Raw genomic sequence first — 19,570 nt, forward strand, 5'->3', positions numbered from 1 at the left:
CTACAAGTATGAACTTACGTAAACAAGGCATTGTCGCGGTTAAATTGGCTAGTTTGGCTAAATTGATACCAATACTTATCTTAACATCTACCCCATTAGATACTCAGAAAATATATGTCGATACCGAACTGTTATATAGCAGAAGTAGAAAAAAATATGTCACGCTCTAAATAACTCTGCAGCCGCAACTTATTGTCTGCGTATCAGTTTTTGTCTGTGTAGACGTCATCGTGAATTGCGTATGATTGTAGTAGCTTTAAAGTAACTCCCTCGCTAAGCTTCTAATAGCAGCGCATTGATCCAATGATCGGTCTAGGTTAGTCTCTCGAGGTACACATTTCAAAATACCCGGGGTTATTTTTGTAAGTTTATTTTTAGATTTCAGCGAGTCGTGTCGTCATTGGTAGAAAATTGACTAGCGTTGTCTCGACGAAATCCCATGGCGCTTTTTAACATATGCCGTATCTCACTACGCTACCGTTTTGTTTCGCAATTTTCTTTCACAATTCGTCCCTGATAGTTCGTGGGTTTATTTCATACTAATGCTTAAATAAGCATCATAATAAAATTAAAAAAGAAAACTTTTAAGTTATTTAACATGTCTAAATATTTAAAAAGTCATTTTAAATGTTCAATTTCGATTTTGTGTTCGTCATCTTAATTTCTGATGCCAATAGTTCACTCAGTTCGCTTCACATACCTACTTAACAACTTCAAAGTCATAAGAGAAAAATGATTTTTAAAAAGTTCATTAAAATAACTGTAGTTAAATTAATTATGACCTAAAACTCGTTGACCCCGAGTGTATTCAATTATTCACCACAGTTTCTGTTATCTTAAAGCTAATTAGTATTGATTGTTGCATTTGAAATTAATTGAACCCAAGTTAAAGAAAACAAAAAACGCACCGATTGATGATGCGCCTATCTTTTTAAAAATTCCGTATAAAAGAAAGAAAAATCATTGAATAATACATTTTCTCTTCTAGATAGGCCTCAAAAAGAAAACATCTGACCCAATGCGACATGCAATTTACAGTGCATCAGAACCAGACTTATAATTATCCTAGTTACAATTTACACGTAGGATAGGTGAATACAAAAGCTATTAAGAAGAACAATTTATCGCAATAAGAAGTAGTTGAGTGCAATTGGTTTTTGTTTAATAAAGTATACTACTTTTCAACTGTCAAATATTAAAATTCTTAATCAAAAAGTTCATCCAATAGCTATTTATGATGAACATAAAAGATGAATATTTAAAGTGTTGCAACTTGTAAGTACGTGGCCGTGGTGTATGGCTTAATACACTCAGCAAAATTTACCCAATGGAATCTATTTGTTGTGAATACAGTAGATCTATGTTGACTAGAAAGGCAAAATACCTTTACAGTAAAATTTACTGAAGTTTCACAGTTCTTGTATAGTGTACAAACTTCCGTTGTGAGAAACCCAGGCACACATTCAAACGCACGCACACACACACGCACGTAAGCACGCACACACACATATATACATACATACATATATATGTACATATACACATACACACGCATATATAGGCACACACATATACATACGTACATATAAATAAATAAATATATAAATAAATAAATAACTATATATATATATATATATACATATTTATATATATGTGTATATATATTATGTGTCTGTGTGTGTCTATAGCCATATATATATATATATATATATATATATATATATCTATATACTATTCAAACGCACACAAACGCACACACACACGCACGTAAGCACGTAATAAATATATAAATAAATAAATAACTATATATATATATATATATATGTGTGTATATATATTATGTGTCTGTGTGTGTCTATAGCCAAATATATATATATATATATATATATATATATATATATATATATATATATATATATATATATATATATATATATATATATACTATTCTTTAAAAAATATTGGCCTGTTCTATATATTTATCTATTTCTATAAATAAACATTTTCTTACAGGTAAACACAGGAAGTCCACGACATAGAAAATGTATATGGATAACGGTGATCGTACTAGGCGTTGTAGTTGTCATTGCGGGCATCATTGGTCTCAGCATAGCACTGGCCCCGAAAGATTCTTCACAAAGCTAAAGCATCGAGTCAATGTGGTCACATGTTTTTTTTAAAGACCATCAACATGCACGTGTAAAGTAAAATCAAATGTGTGAGTGTGTATGGATTATCAGAGAGCGTGAGGTTTGTTTAATACAACCATATCTGAATGTATTTAGACAGATCGTTACTATGGAAACGACGTCAACAAAAATAAATGGATCACTGGTGTTATGGCATAATTTGAAAAATAAACGCTTTATTTTATTCTATTAAAATGAACATTAAATTATTAGGATGTTAACTTAATTTTCTGACAATGTTTAGTTTGTTTAAGCGATTATTCACATGTTGTGATGTAATAACACACGCGACGGATGCAATGAATTCATTTCAATCTGCAATATTTTTTTAATGTTTATGTTTTTATGTGTTCACACGCCGTGTATACTCCTGTATGTACACACTACTGCATGTATTCTGTAAACAAGGAACTCACAATGGAAACTCTGGACTCAACAATTCTTGGGTATTTTGCTTCACTCTGGAACCCGGCTCTGCCATTTTTTTTTTACCCCTATATTCAATTATGCAAATGATTTGAAAATCGGGTAATTTAAATGTATGAATAATTAATTAAAATGTGTATTTAAAAAAATGCATATTAGTTATGGTAAGAGACTGCGAGAGATTATGATTATGATGTAAAAGCCTACATATATATTGATAAAACAGCATGGATCGAAAATGGTCTGTTTTCGGTCGGAGCGATAGATCAAGGTCGATCTATAAAAATTTAGATTTGGTCATTATGGATCAAACAAGTTGAATAGCCACGACACAAGAGAATTATAGATGCAGATACTAAGCCCTGGCCGTGACATGTACTTGCAACAGATTATTGATGGTTGTTGCCAGATACTGCTGGTTGGTGATACGTGGCAAACGTCATAATGCATGGTCTCTGACATAAGTCGTCATTGTTTGTAGTATCGGAGATTGGCTATCAATGTTTTAATATGGAGATTGATTTTCTGATGTTTTAATTAGGACACACGTCATTAATGCTTGGCTGTTGATACAGGTCATTAATGCTTGGCTGTGGACACACGTCATTAATGCTTGGCTATGGATACAGGTCATTAATGCTTGGCTGTGGACACAGGTCATTAAAGCTTGGCTATGGATACAGGTCATTAATGCTTGGCTGTGGACACAGGTCATTAATGCTTGGCTGTGGACACACGTCATTAATGCTTGGCTATGGATACAGGTCATTAATGCTTGGCTGTGGACACAGGTCATTAAAGCTTGGCTATGGATACAGGTCATTAATGCTTGGCTGTGGACACAGGTCATTAAAGCTTGGCTGTGGACACAGGTCATTAATGCTTGGCTGTGGACACAGGTCATTAAAGCTTGGCTGTGGACACATGTCATTAATGCTTGGCTGTGGACACAGGTCATTAATGCTTGGCTGTGGACACAGGTCATTAAAGCTTGGCTCTAGACATAGGTCATTAATGTTTTAAGCTCGACAGTGGTTATAAATGTATTTCATGTATGCTCCTATACATCTTTTTAATTTGCTTCTACTGTATATATCTGATGCATTTATTTATAGACTGAGAGATGCTTTGTCAATTTCTTCCAGTTTTAAATACATTCACTTCAGTGTACTTGCTTGTTTTGTTTTTTTAATGATTGTATGATTGAGATTTCTGCTTTTGAGAACTGGGCTGCGCTGGTGTTGCACTACTGGTTTCTAAAGAAGCAGCTTTCAGCAGTTTAAAAATTGTTCATTCAGAGGTTATATTTTCTCTTGTTTAGACCTGCTGATTGATATAATAGGCCTAGTAGTCAGTGCACATTGAATGTTTACGGTATACTGGTAAAATAGAACTATTTGACCCTGAGTTAGGTAATCGTTACTGATAAAGAAGTAAGTCCAAATTGTGACAGACAAAATAAAACAAACTTCTAACACTAACCTGTTTAGCAGATGACACTAACGAGATGAGATTTCGTTTTAAAAGAATTTAAAATTCTGGGTAGCTCTGGCAAAAGTTCAACAGTGAAAAACCACATAAAATAACGTGTGTATGTGGTTGTTCATCTTGTAGCTTCAGAAAGTTTTTCTCTGTTCATAGTAAAATACATATCTCACCATCAACACGCACACACATTAGATATAACATTATAACATAAGTGGATAGTCAGGAAATTGTACCATGAAATTGTCCGTGAAATTGTGTTTGTGCGCGCGCGCACACACTCATATATATATATATATATATATATATATATATATATATATATATATATATATATATATATATATATATATATATATATATATATATATATATATATATAATATAATATAATATTATATATATATATGTATATATATATATATATATATATATATATATATATATATATATATATATATATATATATATGGATATATGACATTGAAACGAGATCAATGAAAACCACACTGGATCCCAGTTAGTGATAGCAGATCTTATGGTGAGACAATTATAATTTGCCTAAGGATGGGGGCACGGGGGATGAAGTTTTAGCTCCCCAACTCCCTGAACACATCCATATACCGACTACACTGTAAGGTTGAATTTCATTCAATAGATTCTTAGCTTAGATACATGCAGTCTTGTTTTTTCCTTTTCACTCTGCTAATTACGAACAACAGACCTGAATACTCAGTTATTTCATTATATTGGGGGATGGGTAATAAGGTCCCCCACTCCCCTCCTACAATTTTATCTTATGTCTGCTCTACTGTTAAATAATAGACATATTTAATTTATACTTCCCTTTTCAAGGGAACTCACTCTGCTATTTTCCAACTGCTGACTTGCATACTTAGTTATCTCTTCATTATGTTTAATATTTCATAGCATTACAACGGTGAACTTTAAATTTTCTATTGGTTTGAATACATCTGTTCTTGATACTAATTAGCGAAACAGTATTTGTTTGGGGGTTGGGGGAGGGTTGGCGTGGTTCTCTTCAATTATTGCTTACAAGTTGTTTTTGCCTTTCATCTAGTTGTGCAATCATAGCTCTAGGCTTTTAAGTGCGATGAAAAGCTAAACATTTCATATAAATTGACAAAGTGGGAGATGACTTTGAAGCGTATGGACGCCTTTGTTTTTCTTCTCTTAAATAAAATAGTTTAGCAAATGTTGTAAGTATTCTAGCTTTACTCGAAAACTTCAGCCTTCCTAATTAGCGTGTAATTACTATGTAATGAGGTCATCGTGCGTTATTCTCAAGACGCGTGTTCTACCACAATAACAGCCTAGCTAGTGTTCCTTAAAAAACTGGCCTATCTAGTGAGATGTGTTCCTTAAAAAACTGGCCTATCTAGTGAAATGTGTTCTTCAAAGAACAGGCCTAGCTAGTGAAATGTTTTCCTTAAAGAACAGGCCTAGCTAGTTACTTGTGTTCCACTTTTAAAAAAGCAGGTTAAAACACTCAAACGGTGTTTTCAAACTAAGAACTTATTTTTTAGCGCAATTTCCATTCTGGAGAATTGTGTTTATTAACTCGTCATTTCTGGGAATGGATGGATGAATGAATGAATGAATGTATGGATGAATGTGTGTCCGGGCTTTAAGTCGTATCTCCTCCTCAACGAAGCAATATCGATGACTAGTTCCAAAAGCAATTGTGTTAAGCAAGTTACGAGAATGAGCATAGGCCATAAAAATTCCGGGTTTCTTTCATATATTTCCCGGAAAAGCCAAAAAACCTTGAAAAAATTCAGTTTTTGGCCCATATCTCGGCAACCAGACCACTTAGCGACTTGAAACATGTACCAATCGATTCCCGCCATAGTTTAGAACAATATTGCCGAAGAAAGTTTTCAAAAATATCTTCTCGTTCGGTCACAACTTTTAAAATTACAAAAACACCTACAAACCGATCGTTCTTCTAGCTTGAACGCATCCAAGCATTATACGTCAGAGCTATTTTTAGATAACATAAGGAAATTGCGCATAAATGTCACTAAACTTTTTTAATTAACTTGTTTTTAAATTAAAGGGCCTGTATCTTCTTCTAAAAGTAATACGTTTCTAGTTGAATTATATGATATTTAACATTAACAACACAACCGTTGTGCTGAAAATTTATTGTTGCTACGTTTTTTATTTTATTTTGGGAGAGCAGTTGCAGAGAAAGATTTAGAAATTCTAGGACTTTGCACATACGAGTCATTGAACCGTGGAAGGATGTGAAAATAATATTGTTAATAAAAAAATTGACCAGGGGAGGTAACTTGCACTTTAACTGCAAAATATTTTAAAACTTTTTAAAATGCATCAATTACAAGCTAGACACATTTTTTTGTGATATTATATATTAAAATAATATTAAGATAGACAATTATAACTGAAAATTTCTTTTGTATCAAAATGTTAATTTAAATAACAAATGTAATTAGAAATTAAAAACCATGACTTTATATCAAAGTATATTTTAAGAGTTTCAATAGCTCGCTTATTGTTACCAACTACAAATGTATTTTGTGGTCAGCATTTTTTCGTTTTTTTTAAATCCCTTTTCATGGAAAGGGAATTTGTAATTTAATTAAAATAAAATATTTGTTATTAATAACCAAAGTAGATCATAGAATTATTAAGCAAAAACTTGTCAAACTTACTTGCTTCGAATGCCTTTACAAGGCACATCCTAGCTGATTACTATCAATTTAGTAATAAGGACCGAGTATTACCTTGATACGATGGCGTCCGTTCGTCGGGCGTCCGGTGCGGTAGTTGAGGGTGTCACCCTTCACCCCCTCTCCAACAATTTTGCATATTTGGTTTTTGGTCTTCCCTCTTCTATTTTAAAATTTTAACTAGACAAAATATTGTTTTGACAGTAGATTTTCTCTTCTTCTATCCATCTAGATAAAAGAGTTTTGACAGTAGATTTTTTTACAATTCAGTTGTCTCTCGGTGACGTCACTCAAGTTGTTACTGTCTTGATACTTCTTTGATTTCCTTAATATTAAGACAACATTCAGATTAAAAATAAATGAAGATGGAAGAAGTTGATACATAACAGCACACTATTACATGCGATAAGCCGTATTTAATTACTTTGTATGTGCAAATAAAATATTTTTTAAAATCTTGACATACAAGAAATCGAATACGAATTTATCCAAACAGATTCATCAACAAAACCAGAAAAGGCTGATATTTGTGATAATCTCCTCAACCTTCCGTCGATCACATATTACGAAATACTGGTGTGAAATTCTCAGAGCAGAGTTTCTTCCAGGCATCTCATCGGGGGTGGGGTGGGGGGTGGTGGGGTCTGTCCCCCTCCCCCCCCCCCCCCCCCCCCCCCCCGAAGAAAGTCTACCCCCCCCCCCCCTCCCCCCGAAATGGAATTTATATAGAAAACATGTACTTTTACCAGTGTCCGCCCCTCCCCGAAAATATCAAGTGCCCCCCACTCCCCCCGGAGAAAAAAGTCTGGAAGAAACAATGTCTCATAGAAACAAGCTTAGACCCCCAGGTGTTTTAACTCCGTTTTTACATACAGTCAAATCTTCTTAAAACGAGCCGACCCGCGGCGTATCATACGCCGCTATTTAGTTGTTTTATTTTCTACTTTACAGTAATTCGTAATTTGGAAATTCGACAGTACCAATGCTGCCACTGATCATATTTGCTTTAAAACACTATCAGTAGCTCGTTAAGGACGATAACCCCCTTACCCCATCCCCCGTGAAAGAAAACTCCTCTTAGTTACCTCCCCTAGGTTTAAAATCGTTTCAAACTAAATTATCTGCCCCTAATAGACGTCACTAAACCCGGCTCTACGATTGAAAACATTTAGCGTGAACCACAGCTCACCAGACCATGTAGGGGTGGGGGTGGTAGGGAGCGCGCTTACAGCTTGTTTTCTAAGGTCTCCAAGAAGAGAATTATATATATAGATAGATGTTTATTTTCAAAATGTCTACTTTGTCTCTTATTCAAATATGAATCGGACATATTTGCTGTCACTGTTGGCACCTTGTTCTTTCAGTGTTAATTCTCAATTTAGATAGTTTAATACGCCTACAGCTTATTATTTTTTTACAAATTAAAACGTAACCACTCAGCCAGCCCACTAGAATGACTTGATCATGTCGGCTAAACAAATAGCTCAACTCCTCGCCTTCACCCAGTTATATATCAGTGTTACTTCTGTTCACTTGATCATGTCGGCTAAACAAATAGCTCAACTCCTCCCCTTCACCTAGCTATATATCAGTGTTACTTCTGTTCACTTGATCATGTCGGCTAAACAAATAGCTCAACTACTCGCCTTCACCCAGTTATATATCTGTTACTTCTGTTCACTTGATCATGTCAGCTAAACAAATAGCTCAACTCCTCGCCTTCACCCGGCTGTATATCTGTTACTTCTGTTCACTTGATCAAACTACCCAGAGAACAAATTAGGACGTTGAGCGAAGCCCGTTCATTGGTGATTAATTTCGTGGTGTTCACTGCAAGATTCTAAATTCTACCCGTGCATGATAAAAAATAAATAACTTGATATTTGAATTTTTAAAGGGCATTCAACAGCTAAGTAAGCTTTTTTTTTCACAATTTTAAGGCTGAGTACTGTAATGTTTTTATGTATGTAAATGGTTAGAAGATAATGGTTTTGAAGATAAGAGATAACATTTTCAAACATCCTTACATACAGACATTAGAATTTATTTATGACAAATTAAAATAATTCTTTTCCCCCCAATCATAACTATAGATTTTTTTTAAATATTGGGTTAGTTCCCTTACTTTAAATAAAACATTTTCAATATTCTTGATATTTTTGACATTTATTACCTGTACACAAAAAAATGCTTAAGACAGTTCTAGTTGTACAAAAAATTTAATGACAAGATATGCACTACAATAAACAACTGTGTGCGCCTCAACAGAATGTGCAATAAATAGCCAAATCTTCAGTTTTTACAATAAAAATGGAGATCAGTTCCATTAAGACAGTAGAGATGATTAGAAAAATATACCCAGAACAGGACAAGCTTGTCTGGGTAAGTCATCTTTTTAATTGCACCTGTAACATATGGATGAATGAACAAATAAAATAAATATCATTTTTTGATTTTTCCTTGATCAGCTATCAATGCTTTGGCAGCCGCCACCTCCTCGTCCGATGCCAGGTAATAGCTAGTGACCTTTTGTAGATCCTCGTCTAACTCATAAACCATTGGAATGCCTGGAACAAGTCAAGAATTAAGGCATGCTTATCAACTTGTTGAAATGAAAAATGTAGATACTGAAATCTTATTTTAAAATAAAAAATTTCAAAATCAGAGTACTTGAAATAAAATAAAAACTGTAAAAAAAGACATTTAGACCTACATAGTATTAATTTTATTGTTATTATGACAGTTGTTTTATCTCTTGCGGAGGTGTTTTTTTTTTGGCTTTGTTGATAAGTATAAAACTATGTACATTTTGTATTGGTAGTCAATAAAAATAAAACTATGTAGATGCTAAGAACTTGAGAGTAATCAAACAAGGTGTATTGGGTAAATGATGGAGAACTACCTGTAGGTACTTCATGACTAACAATATCTTCATCAGAAAGTTTATCTAAAAATTTGATGATTCCTCTAAGACTGTTGCCGTGTGCGATGATCAAAACTTTTTGGCCTGACTGCAGATAAATAGAAAAAATAAATTAACCACTGTAAGAAAAACACAGAACAGGAATATTCATTATATGAAAGGCAAAATTTGTCAACAAAATAAATTCAAATATAAAAGACCCCACTTTTACATTATGCAATATTCTTAGATATATGAATATAGGTACATTATAAAAATTTCACGATAAATTTTTTTTACTGAATTTATGATTAGAGCATTTGGAGCAATAAAATTTTTTTCACTTTAAATTTTTTAGAGTTATTTATGGAATAAGTAAGTTTGCCTTTTTAAGTGTTCCCCAAACAAGACCTCATTAAAAATATTTTTAATGCATGTGTTAATTACAGGTGTAAATGAATTACCTTAATAGCTGGCACAATTTGATCATACCAGCACGGCAATGTTCTGTATATTGTGTCTTTGAGACTTTCACTTGTTGGAATCATGCCTTGATCCATAGCCTGAACAAAAATGTTTTAGTTATGTGACTTTTTAAAAACGTTTCATACATGCCACATTAAATATTTTAATGGTTGTGAATAATTAAACCTAAGGCAAATTAAAATATACAAATTTGATAGGACTTACAGCGTATTGTCTGGCTTTTCCTGGCCATCTCTCGTCATTTCTCTCTAGAGGTGGGGGTCGAACATCGTACGATCTTCTCCACAGCTGTGCCAGAAAAATTATGCGGTTACAAATATGTTCACGAAATGTGATAACAATGCATTGTGCATCTCTTTCAAATACATAGTTGCAAGTATGTTCATTAAATATTGTAATAAAGCCTAGTTTATCTCTTTCAAATAACGTAGTTGCAAATATATTCATTAAACAACAATTTGTTTACTTGGGAATTTAATCTTTATCAGTTGCTATTTTAAGTAACTACCCTTATCTATTGGATATCTTTTAGTTTTGAATCTGTATACAAGCAATTAGTATCTATGTATGGGTTAGAATAATAACCTTGACTTGGTCTTCTCCGTATTTTGCTGCAGTTTCAGCCTTATGAAGGCCTTGAAGAGCGCCATAATGCCGTTCATTCAGACGCCATGATTTGATGACAGGCAACCAATGGCAGTCTAGCTGTTCTTGGATATAATACAAAGTCTTGATTGCTCGTTTTAGAACACTGGTAAATGCTATGTCAAATTCATAATTGTTTTCTTTCAACAGCTGCAAAGTAAAATTAGGACAAAATTCAACATACATGTTTAAAATAGATTTAATAAATACATAAAAAAAAATCTTTAAAGAAATTAAACCACTGTTTTGTATGCTTATTTAGGATAAATAACCCCATACATTTAAACAGAGATGCTGGATTTTTAGGTCATGTTATTTTATCAGTAAACATGACCTAAATATTAAACTTGATTTATCTCAATCTTACACATACAGTGAAGCAGTGATTGCTTTAAGTTTAAACTAAGTTACTTAACTGTCCATATAAAGAAAACTGTTTAGATTAGTTATAAGTCATTATAAATTAATACATTTCATTTTGTATTTAGACTTTTTAAAATATTTCATAACACAAGGTTGTAGCTCTGGGAATTTCCTATTACTCTCGTTCATAAAAAAAAAGAACTTTATGCATGTCTAATCTAATATTTACTGTTTGTTATTCCTGGGGTAGTATGTGTGTTAGGTATATATATGTTATAATATAAGTGGGTAAATGCTACTAAGCCTTTATGTTTCTCAAGACAAGATTAATTCATAGCTTTACAAATGAACTACACACATGATCATTTAAGAAAATTGGATGCATGTACAAAAACCAAGACACAGGATGATTAAGCAACAGGCGGGATATTATTATCTAATTGAGTCTTTTGTATCCCAAGGCAGTTAGTTGTATAGCTACAAGACAATTTAAATCCATATAATTAGGGGTGGGAGAGGTTGACAGCTGAATCAAGGTAATCATCCTAGTGAAGCAGACGGCTTTGGAGGTAACCCCTGATACAGCAGGGGGCCCCTGATGCAGCAGACAGCCTGGTCATCAGGTAGCCTGGTGCAGGAGATGGCCCCTGTCCAGGCGGTGGCCCCTGGTGTAGCAGACAGCCTGGTCAGCAGATGGCCCCTGATGCATCAGACAGCCTGGTCAGCAGATGGCCCCTGATGCATCAGACAGCCTGGTCAGCAGGTGGCCCCTGGTGCAGCAGACAGTCTGGTCAGCAGGGGGCCCCTGGTGCAGGAGGTAGCCCCTGGTGCAGCAGACAGACTGGTCAGCAGGTGGCCCCTGGTGCAGCAGGTGGCCCTGGTGCAGCAGACAGCCCCTGGTGCAGGAGGTGGCCAATGGTGAAGGAGGTAGCCCCTGGTGCAGTAGGTGGCCCCTGATGCAGCAGACAGTCTGGTCAGCAGGTGGCCCCTGGTGCAGCAGACAGACTGGTCAGCAGACAGCCCCTGGTGCAGAAGGTAGCCCAGTGAAGAAAATAACCTACCTGTCCAGCACGAATTGCTTCTTGTATTCCCACATCGGTCAAATCTGCATCATGGGCGAATCCACAAAACAAATTCTGTTTGGTGAAGACACTCTCGCCATGTCTAACAAGAACTATTTTATACTTGGTCGCCATGATGCCACTTCCATAATGTTTCTATTCTACTGGTAGGGCGGGCCTGAAAGAAAGATCACATTTTGAGAATCTGACCACTTTAACAACAGTTTTTGTATTAACAATAGACAGGCTCGTTGGAAAAAAAAATGTTTAGAGGCAGCAGGCCTAATTGTAGGCATACATTACATACATAAAAAAATCAATATACTTCCAACAACACGTGTCGTTTGACATTTAGAAAAGCCGGCTGCATATTAGATTCTAGTTATTACAATGTTCATGGAAAAGAAAAAATAATTTAAAATATGTTTGTTGCGAAACGAAAAAAATACCCACTGGTTCGAGCGTAGTACACGAATCACTAGTGCGGTTTCAATACATCGGGCAATGGTGGGATTATAATACAAGAAGGCGCGGGGATCCAGTTTAAACCTGTCATTCCAACACAGTGATGCAACACAGATTTGTGTTCAGTGCCGCTAATAGAACAAGCCTTGCCTAATGACGCTACGTTTCTTTCCACCCACCCCCTCCCCCCCTACAACGATGGTGTGAAAAGAAAAGCGTACACAAAAATGGTAGGCCTAAGTCGTGTCCCGGTTGTACTGATGACTTGCATTGAACTCACAAGCCAGAACGTTAAAGGTCAAAGGTCAGGCCTTGACCCGAAGGCGATAATGAGCTCTAAGACAGATTGAACCGGTAAGTGAAAGACCACCGCGTCCCCGCTAAACCCTGGATGTGTAAGTTCGGACATTTCAACAGCCGTACTGCATTTGTTTTACTAGGGCGAGTAAATTCCAAACTAAAGACAATATTTGGAGGAACCGGTGTGATGGCGCGCCATAAATCCTCGGCGCGGCCAACTTCCGCTACTAACCTTTGTTTTGATTCCGTATGGGCGCGTTCTTGTGTGGATATGTAAATACGAGCCCCCTCCCCATCCTCCCCTCCTGTAATTACTGTGACAAGCGCTTCACGTTGAACGAGTGGTGTGTGTTGTGAGAGTTTGACGAGGGGGGTGTGTTGTGTGAGTAGCAATCAGGACACACAGAGGTGTGTGTGTATGACAGTGTATGTGTTTGTGAATGAAAGAAAAAAAAAGCGCCAGGATAGAGAGAACGGGGATGAAAGAAATAGAATGCAATCGCGTAAGGATAGACAGAATGTGTTTTTAAAAGAAAGAAAGGACAGGATCGTGTAGGATATAAAGAAGGGAGATTATAAATGAGTTGTATCAGCATAGACAGAACAGCGTATAATTTTATAATAAGTTATACAAAGCTGTGTAGTGTACGAGAAAAAGAAAACAAAGATTGTTAGAAACTGGATGTTACCTCTTAGAGAGGACTGTGTATACAGCACACACTTGAAAGGCTAATTTTTCACAATAGTTGACAATGTTTGATTAACATTTCCGTCAACCACTTAGGTCGAGTTATAACTTACACAATCTTAACTAACAGTTTCCTTATAATCTTTTTATGGATCTGTTTACTTTTATACATTGCACGTCAAACTTGTAGATCTAGATCTAATTATAATTTATATGAAGTATATAAAGGTGACGATCACAGCTTACGAAATTACAGGATCTAGAGCAGTCACTGGAATTGAACAAAAAGCCTGTTTGCAGGGGTCTATTCAAACCCAGTGAAGGCATGCACACAACAATAGAGTATACATTATAAATGCTGGATTTAGGCATTCTTTTCAACCTTCAATTTCAATAGTTGCCCGCTTAAAGCATTGAAAACTAGATCTAGATCTAGATTTAGATCAAGTTCTAGTCTACTAGAGTCTAGATTTAAATCTAGATCTAGGTCTAGATTCTAGATTAAAATTCAAGTGGCATTTTCATTTCATTGTTAGTGTTGTTTCATAACGTTCGCTTCAACAATGGATGTTTAAAAAATTGGATTTAATTAGGCCTATCAAGAGAAACAAAGCCGTCAAAATAATGTAAACACTTACCTTATCATAACAATATCTGGACCGCAGACCGATTTGTTATTCTCCACACAAATGATACAGACAGAAGTCAACCCCACTCAGCAGAAAGAGAATCGCATTTGGGCGAGTATCGAATCCACACCACCTTCATGCAAGCCAGCGGCGTGACCTGTATTCAGGTGATCCGTGTGTAAAGCACGTCGAATGCGTGTTATGTAATTAACCACCCTATAGGAATCACGGTTATTTAACACACATACTTTCTTTTAGAAATCCCCAGCCCCTATTCTCAAATATTACAGCAACGACTACACGGTAATCGTAAATAGCGTACCCTCCCTCACACAACTGTGTTTTTGTGTCCTTACCGGTGCGAAATGGCGCTCAATATTTTTGGCATTTAAAAATAATCAAATGCACACTGTGTTTTCTTCAACCACTTCGTATTTTGTGTTTGAATGTGTAGTTGGAAGGAAACTCTATGGTATAAGATAATAGAGTTTCGATTATTTTTCCTGTACATGAATATGTCTGTGCTTATAAAGTTTAGCTGTGTCACTCTCATCAGACGACTAGATCTAGTAGACGAGAAAAAAATTGGTCGTGTGGGGGGAAAAAAAAACAGCATCAGATTCTTGAAACATCCAGCCTAGCAGACGATCAATAACCTCCCTTCCTTTCTCGTCTGACACGACACAAGATCGCCCCGTTCCTCAATGGCGGGCAGAGGAAGAGTGTGGGGCCGTGAAAGGGGGTGGGGGCGGTAGGAGCAATTTCACATTCAACAATGCGGCTGTAATTACCTCCCTTATTGAATCTTGAACATATTAGTAAAACATTTTAATTTGGTTTCGTAACGTCATCATTTTATATTTTGAATTTTTTTTAACGATAACAAATGCATGTTAACATAAGCTAATATTATACAGTTCTTTCAAAGAAATAATGTTATAACAATATAAGTGGCATACCGCTTTCGATAATGATAAAGATGAAAATAGATCTACATCTAGAATAATGAATGTAGAAACATTTGCATGTGAATTGTGATGGGGAATGAATAAGCTACTTTATTGTGATATAATCATATAAATGTATGTTTGTCTCTCGTAATAAACGTAGTGTAGATGAGAATAACAATAAAATTAGAGTGGTCAACGAAAAGATGTAGATCTAGGCCGGTAAAGTTCGGTTGCACTGCACCCCACGTCTAAGGCAAGAATAATGTGAGATGTAGATCAAGGTTTAATACAGCCAGTTAAGACTTGGTGAAGAAATTTTTATTTCTTAACGAAGTTCTAGCTCTGATTCTCTACTAAATAATTTATTCTTACAATTTCACTATACTTATAGATATTAGTTATTATAAAACATACAAATACTAGTCCTAGGCTTACTAAGCTACTATTAGAGACTAGAACTACTACTAATCATTATTAATTGTTTTAATTAAATATGGTTATTTTAGACTAGGCACCCAGCCGAAATATTGGGATATGGCTGAGCTAGAAGTGTAAGAAACACTGTTCATTTCTGACACTTCTAACATTACTGTTTAAAACAGTGATGTTGCGTAATATTTATCGACTTAAAACAGTTGTCTAGCTAGCAGGATGATTACAACGACGGAGTAGGGTGCAGCAAGGGCTGGTACAGCTATGATGTGATACGGAGTTTATTGATCACGACAGGGGCAATTTTTTTTAATGCTAGTACTGTCTGCAGTGACACCATCATGTTTTCCCTTAACTACAAGTTTTTTCTCCCTTTTTTTTTTAAAGTCATGCAGTGTTACTAGTTCTAAGTACCAGCTAGTACGGTGAACTATTTTAGTTTTTGTGATAATTAAGAGAGTACGTTGCTATGGATTTGTCGTGAGTGGCGACACTTAAAATAGAATGAAGTCCGTCGTGTGAGCAGATTCAATATGCGTGACACGACCGCGGGGATGCCAGGATAGATTTTCTCTCCCTGTCAATTGATGCCCCGGTTGTCATGGGAAACCGCTTGGGTTTCTAGGTGGGGATGAATCATAGATGTCGTGCTAGTTTGTGTGACGTCAACTCTTCGTGTAGGAATAGTGTATAAAAAATTACGTAGGAAAAAAAATCTCGCCTACCTGTTTTTTTTTTTAAACCTTTCTAATGCACTGTTAATGGATGCAGAGCCTAAACATTTATTTTGAAGATTTTTTTTTAAAAGCTGAAAACGAAAAACTATTAGAACCTATAAGATTGAATGTTACCTATATTTTTTAAATTTTAATATTTTTTTTTCTTCCGTACAATGATTCTCTATTTTCCCATGTTAATTTTTATTTTAAGGAAGCTTTCACTGGATAATAATATAACACTCCACTTCAGTAATTCTTTCAGACTTTTTTTCTCACGGTGGGGGTGGGCCATGGGGGGGGGGGGGGTGGAGTTGGGGGTGGAAGTGCACTTAAACTAAATATTCCCCTGAGGGGGGGGGGGGGGGGGGGGAGGAGAGGAGGACGTATACTGGTAAAAGTAAAAATGTAGATACTTTCTGTATATCTCGTTCGGGTGTGTGTATGTGGGGGGGGGGGGGGGGGGGGGGGGTTAGTCGTGCTTCGGGGTACCCCCCCCCCCCCCTCGAGAGGAAAGCTGTCTGATGTTAATCACACTACATCTTAAATTAAATTATATTTTTAGAAGACCCCTCCTGTAACACAAGCCCTCTCCCACACTTCAAGTCTTGAAAGTTTTGAAGTGAATTTTGAAATCACATCTTAGAGAAAATGGCTTGTTTTATCTTGATTTGCAACAATTTCACAAGCATTAAATACGGTTTAAAAGTAAGCACGAGTAAGCCAATTGTACCAATTTGTTCATCTAATGGCCAGTATTTTACATAGAATCATTTGTGCAAACATAAGGATATAGAAATTCACCTACAGTGTCACCCAACACTGCTCTCTATCACACCCTTACTCCTTTAACACAGTAAGAAAACAACATGATAAGTCATGGGAAAAAATCGCCTGTCAGAAAAAACGCCAGCTTTCAACAATTACAACATTAACATTCTTCGTGACACATCATAGCATATATCATATGTTTTTTTCCCTTAAATTGTACATTATATAATTACCTAGTCTTTAATTACATGTGGTATTCGCCTGTGCTAATTGAAGGCACTTAGTCATAACTGTAGCGTCGCCTCCTTATCTCTCTATGTATTCGCTACTAGTTATCCATGCTGAGGACCGTATGCTTCTTCTGCCACCTTTCTAATGGTGGTTTCTTCATCTTTGTTGACAGTATTAGATTTGTTTTACAGGCAGGGCTGCACTGGCCTGCCGGTCTACCTGGAAAATCCCGGTAGGCCCCCAGGACAAAATCTTGGTGGCCCCCAGGACAAAATCTTGGTGGGCCCCTAGGACAAAATCTTGGTGGGCCCCTAGGACAAAATATTGATGGGCCCCCAGAACAAAATCTTGGTGGGCCCCCAGGACAAAATATTGATGGGCCCCCAGGACAAAATCTTGGTAGGCCCCAGGACAAAATCTTGGTGGGCCCCCAGGACAAAATCTTGGTGGGCCCCCAGGACAAAATCTTGGTGGGCCCCCAGAACAAAATCTTGGTGGGCCCCCAGAACAAAATCTTGGTGGGCCCCTAGGACCAAATGTTGGTAGAATTTCAGGACAAAATCTTGGTGGGCTTTCAGGACAAAATTCTGAAGGGCCCCTAGGACAAAATTTCGGTGGGCCCTCAAGACAAAATTTTGGTGGGCCCCCAGGACAAAATTCTGGTGGGCCCCCAGGACAAAATCAAGGTGGGCCTTAGGAACGGTGATGTAATAGTCCATAGTGTTTTGTTTAAAAAATAATAATTTGTTGGTACATCACCATTTTACCATTTTCATTTCCTCGTAACAATATGTACAATTTCAGATTTTCATGCCCGATGAAAATTTTAATCTGGGGTTGAGGGCCCCTTTTAAATTTCCCGGACCTCTTCGACACAGCCAGTTCTGTCCTGTTTCCAGTGTTTTCTTCCAGACATTTTTCTCCGGGGGGGGGGGGGGGGGGGCACTTGATATTTTCGGGGGGTGGGGGGGTGGGGGCGGACACTAGTAAAAAGCGTATGTTTACTCTATAAAATCCATCTTGTTCGGGGGGGGGGGGGGGGGGGGGGGGGGGAGGAAGAGATGCCTGCAGTGTTTCTTCCAGACTTTTTTCTCTGGGGGGCACTTGAAATTTTCGGGGGGGGGGGGGGGGCGGTAGACTTTCTTCGGGGGGGTGGGGCGGACACTGTTAAAAGTATATATTTTCTATATAAATTATATAAATTTTCGTTCGGGGGGGGGGGGCGGTAAAAAAATTTCGGGGGGGGGGGGGGGGGCTTTGCCCCCCGCCCGAAGAGATGCCTGGAAGAAACTCTGGATGCCTGGAAGAAACTCTGCCTGTTTCTAGGTGTTATTGGCTAGCCACGTAGGAATTTCTAGTTTTATGACGTAGACAACAGAAGATGACACGTCACTTGCAGATCTGGTATAATTTCTAGAAGATTTATCTGGCATTTTAAACTACGTGTTTGTCCTTCCTTTGGACCCCAGCTTCCTTCTATAAAACACGTATCTCAGTGATCACGAGAGTCCACGCGCACTTTAACTTACTTTAAGTGGGATGACAGCGACTTATATTTTTCCTGATCGTCTTAGTGGTCATTGTCTGTCCTACTTTAACGGTCTTCTTGTTGGACAAGATGCTCAGCACGTGGAGATTGACTTTTTCGTATCACTATCACTATGACACACACACAAGTGTGTTGAAGTAATGACGAATGACAATGGTATAAAACACTAGAATATATTTATATAAATAAATATATATAGGCTATATATATATATATATATATATATATATATATATATATATATATATATATATATATATATATATATATATATATATATATATATATATATATATATATATAATTTAGATGAACATATAGAAAAGAACTGAAAACTGAAACTGATTGCTAAACATTAAAAAAAAAATAATAATAAAACCTACTGTAATAACTGTAATTTTAAAAAAAATCTAAAAATCTAACTAATGCACTGGTCGCTCCTCTAACACCCCGAGAAACAGCCTACACCCCAGGGTCACCACTATATAAGTTCTATATAACATGTGTACGATCTCTAACTAAGCGATAAAGGCGACGTCAACTTCCTCCCACTTAGATTACACTT

General features: G+C 36.5%; 2 protein-coding genes across 5 annotated transcripts in view; one reads left to right on the forward strand and one right to left on the reverse strand.

The window, feature by feature from the left end:
* Positions 1-3,785, forward strand: part of LOC131929685 (regulator of G-protein signaling 9-binding protein) — a 62,032-nt gene extending 58,247 nt beyond the window's left edge. For 2 of the 4 annotated variants that reach the window (XM_059286013.1, XM_059286014.1), the window contains exon 8: positions 2,014-3,785. In XM_059286013.1, the coding sequence (XP_059141996.1) occupies positions 2,014-2,145 (132 nt within the window). In that variant the 3' untranslated portion in view covers positions 2,146-3,785. The remainder of the gene's footprint in view (positions 1-2,013) is intronic. The other 2 variants (XM_059286015.1, XM_059286016.1) reach the window with 1 other exon arrangement.
* A 5,219-nt stretch (positions 3,786-9,004) lies between these two features.
* LOC131929680 (2,3-bisphosphoglycerate-dependent phosphoglycerate mutase) lies at positions 9,005-14,836 on the reverse strand (the record flags this gene model as incomplete). Its single annotated transcript, XM_059286001.1, is given in 7 exon segments — positions 9,005-9,384; positions 9,720-9,828; positions 10,184-10,282; positions 10,410-10,493; positions 10,791-11,000; positions 12,275-12,452; positions 14,713-14,836. Coding segments are annotated over 6 exon segments (762 nt in total). The 3' UTR covers positions 9,005-9,259.
* Positions 14,837-19,570: the final 4,734 nt, after the last annotated feature.

Source organism: Physella acuta, unplaced genomic scaffold (assembly GCF_028476545.2).
Source record: "Physella acuta isolate Inbredline_101_S28 unplaced genomic scaffold, ASM2847654v3 ptg001662l, whole genome shotgun sequence".
Taxonomy (NCBI): domain Eukaryota; kingdom Metazoa; phylum Mollusca; class Gastropoda; family Physidae; genus Physella; species Physella acuta.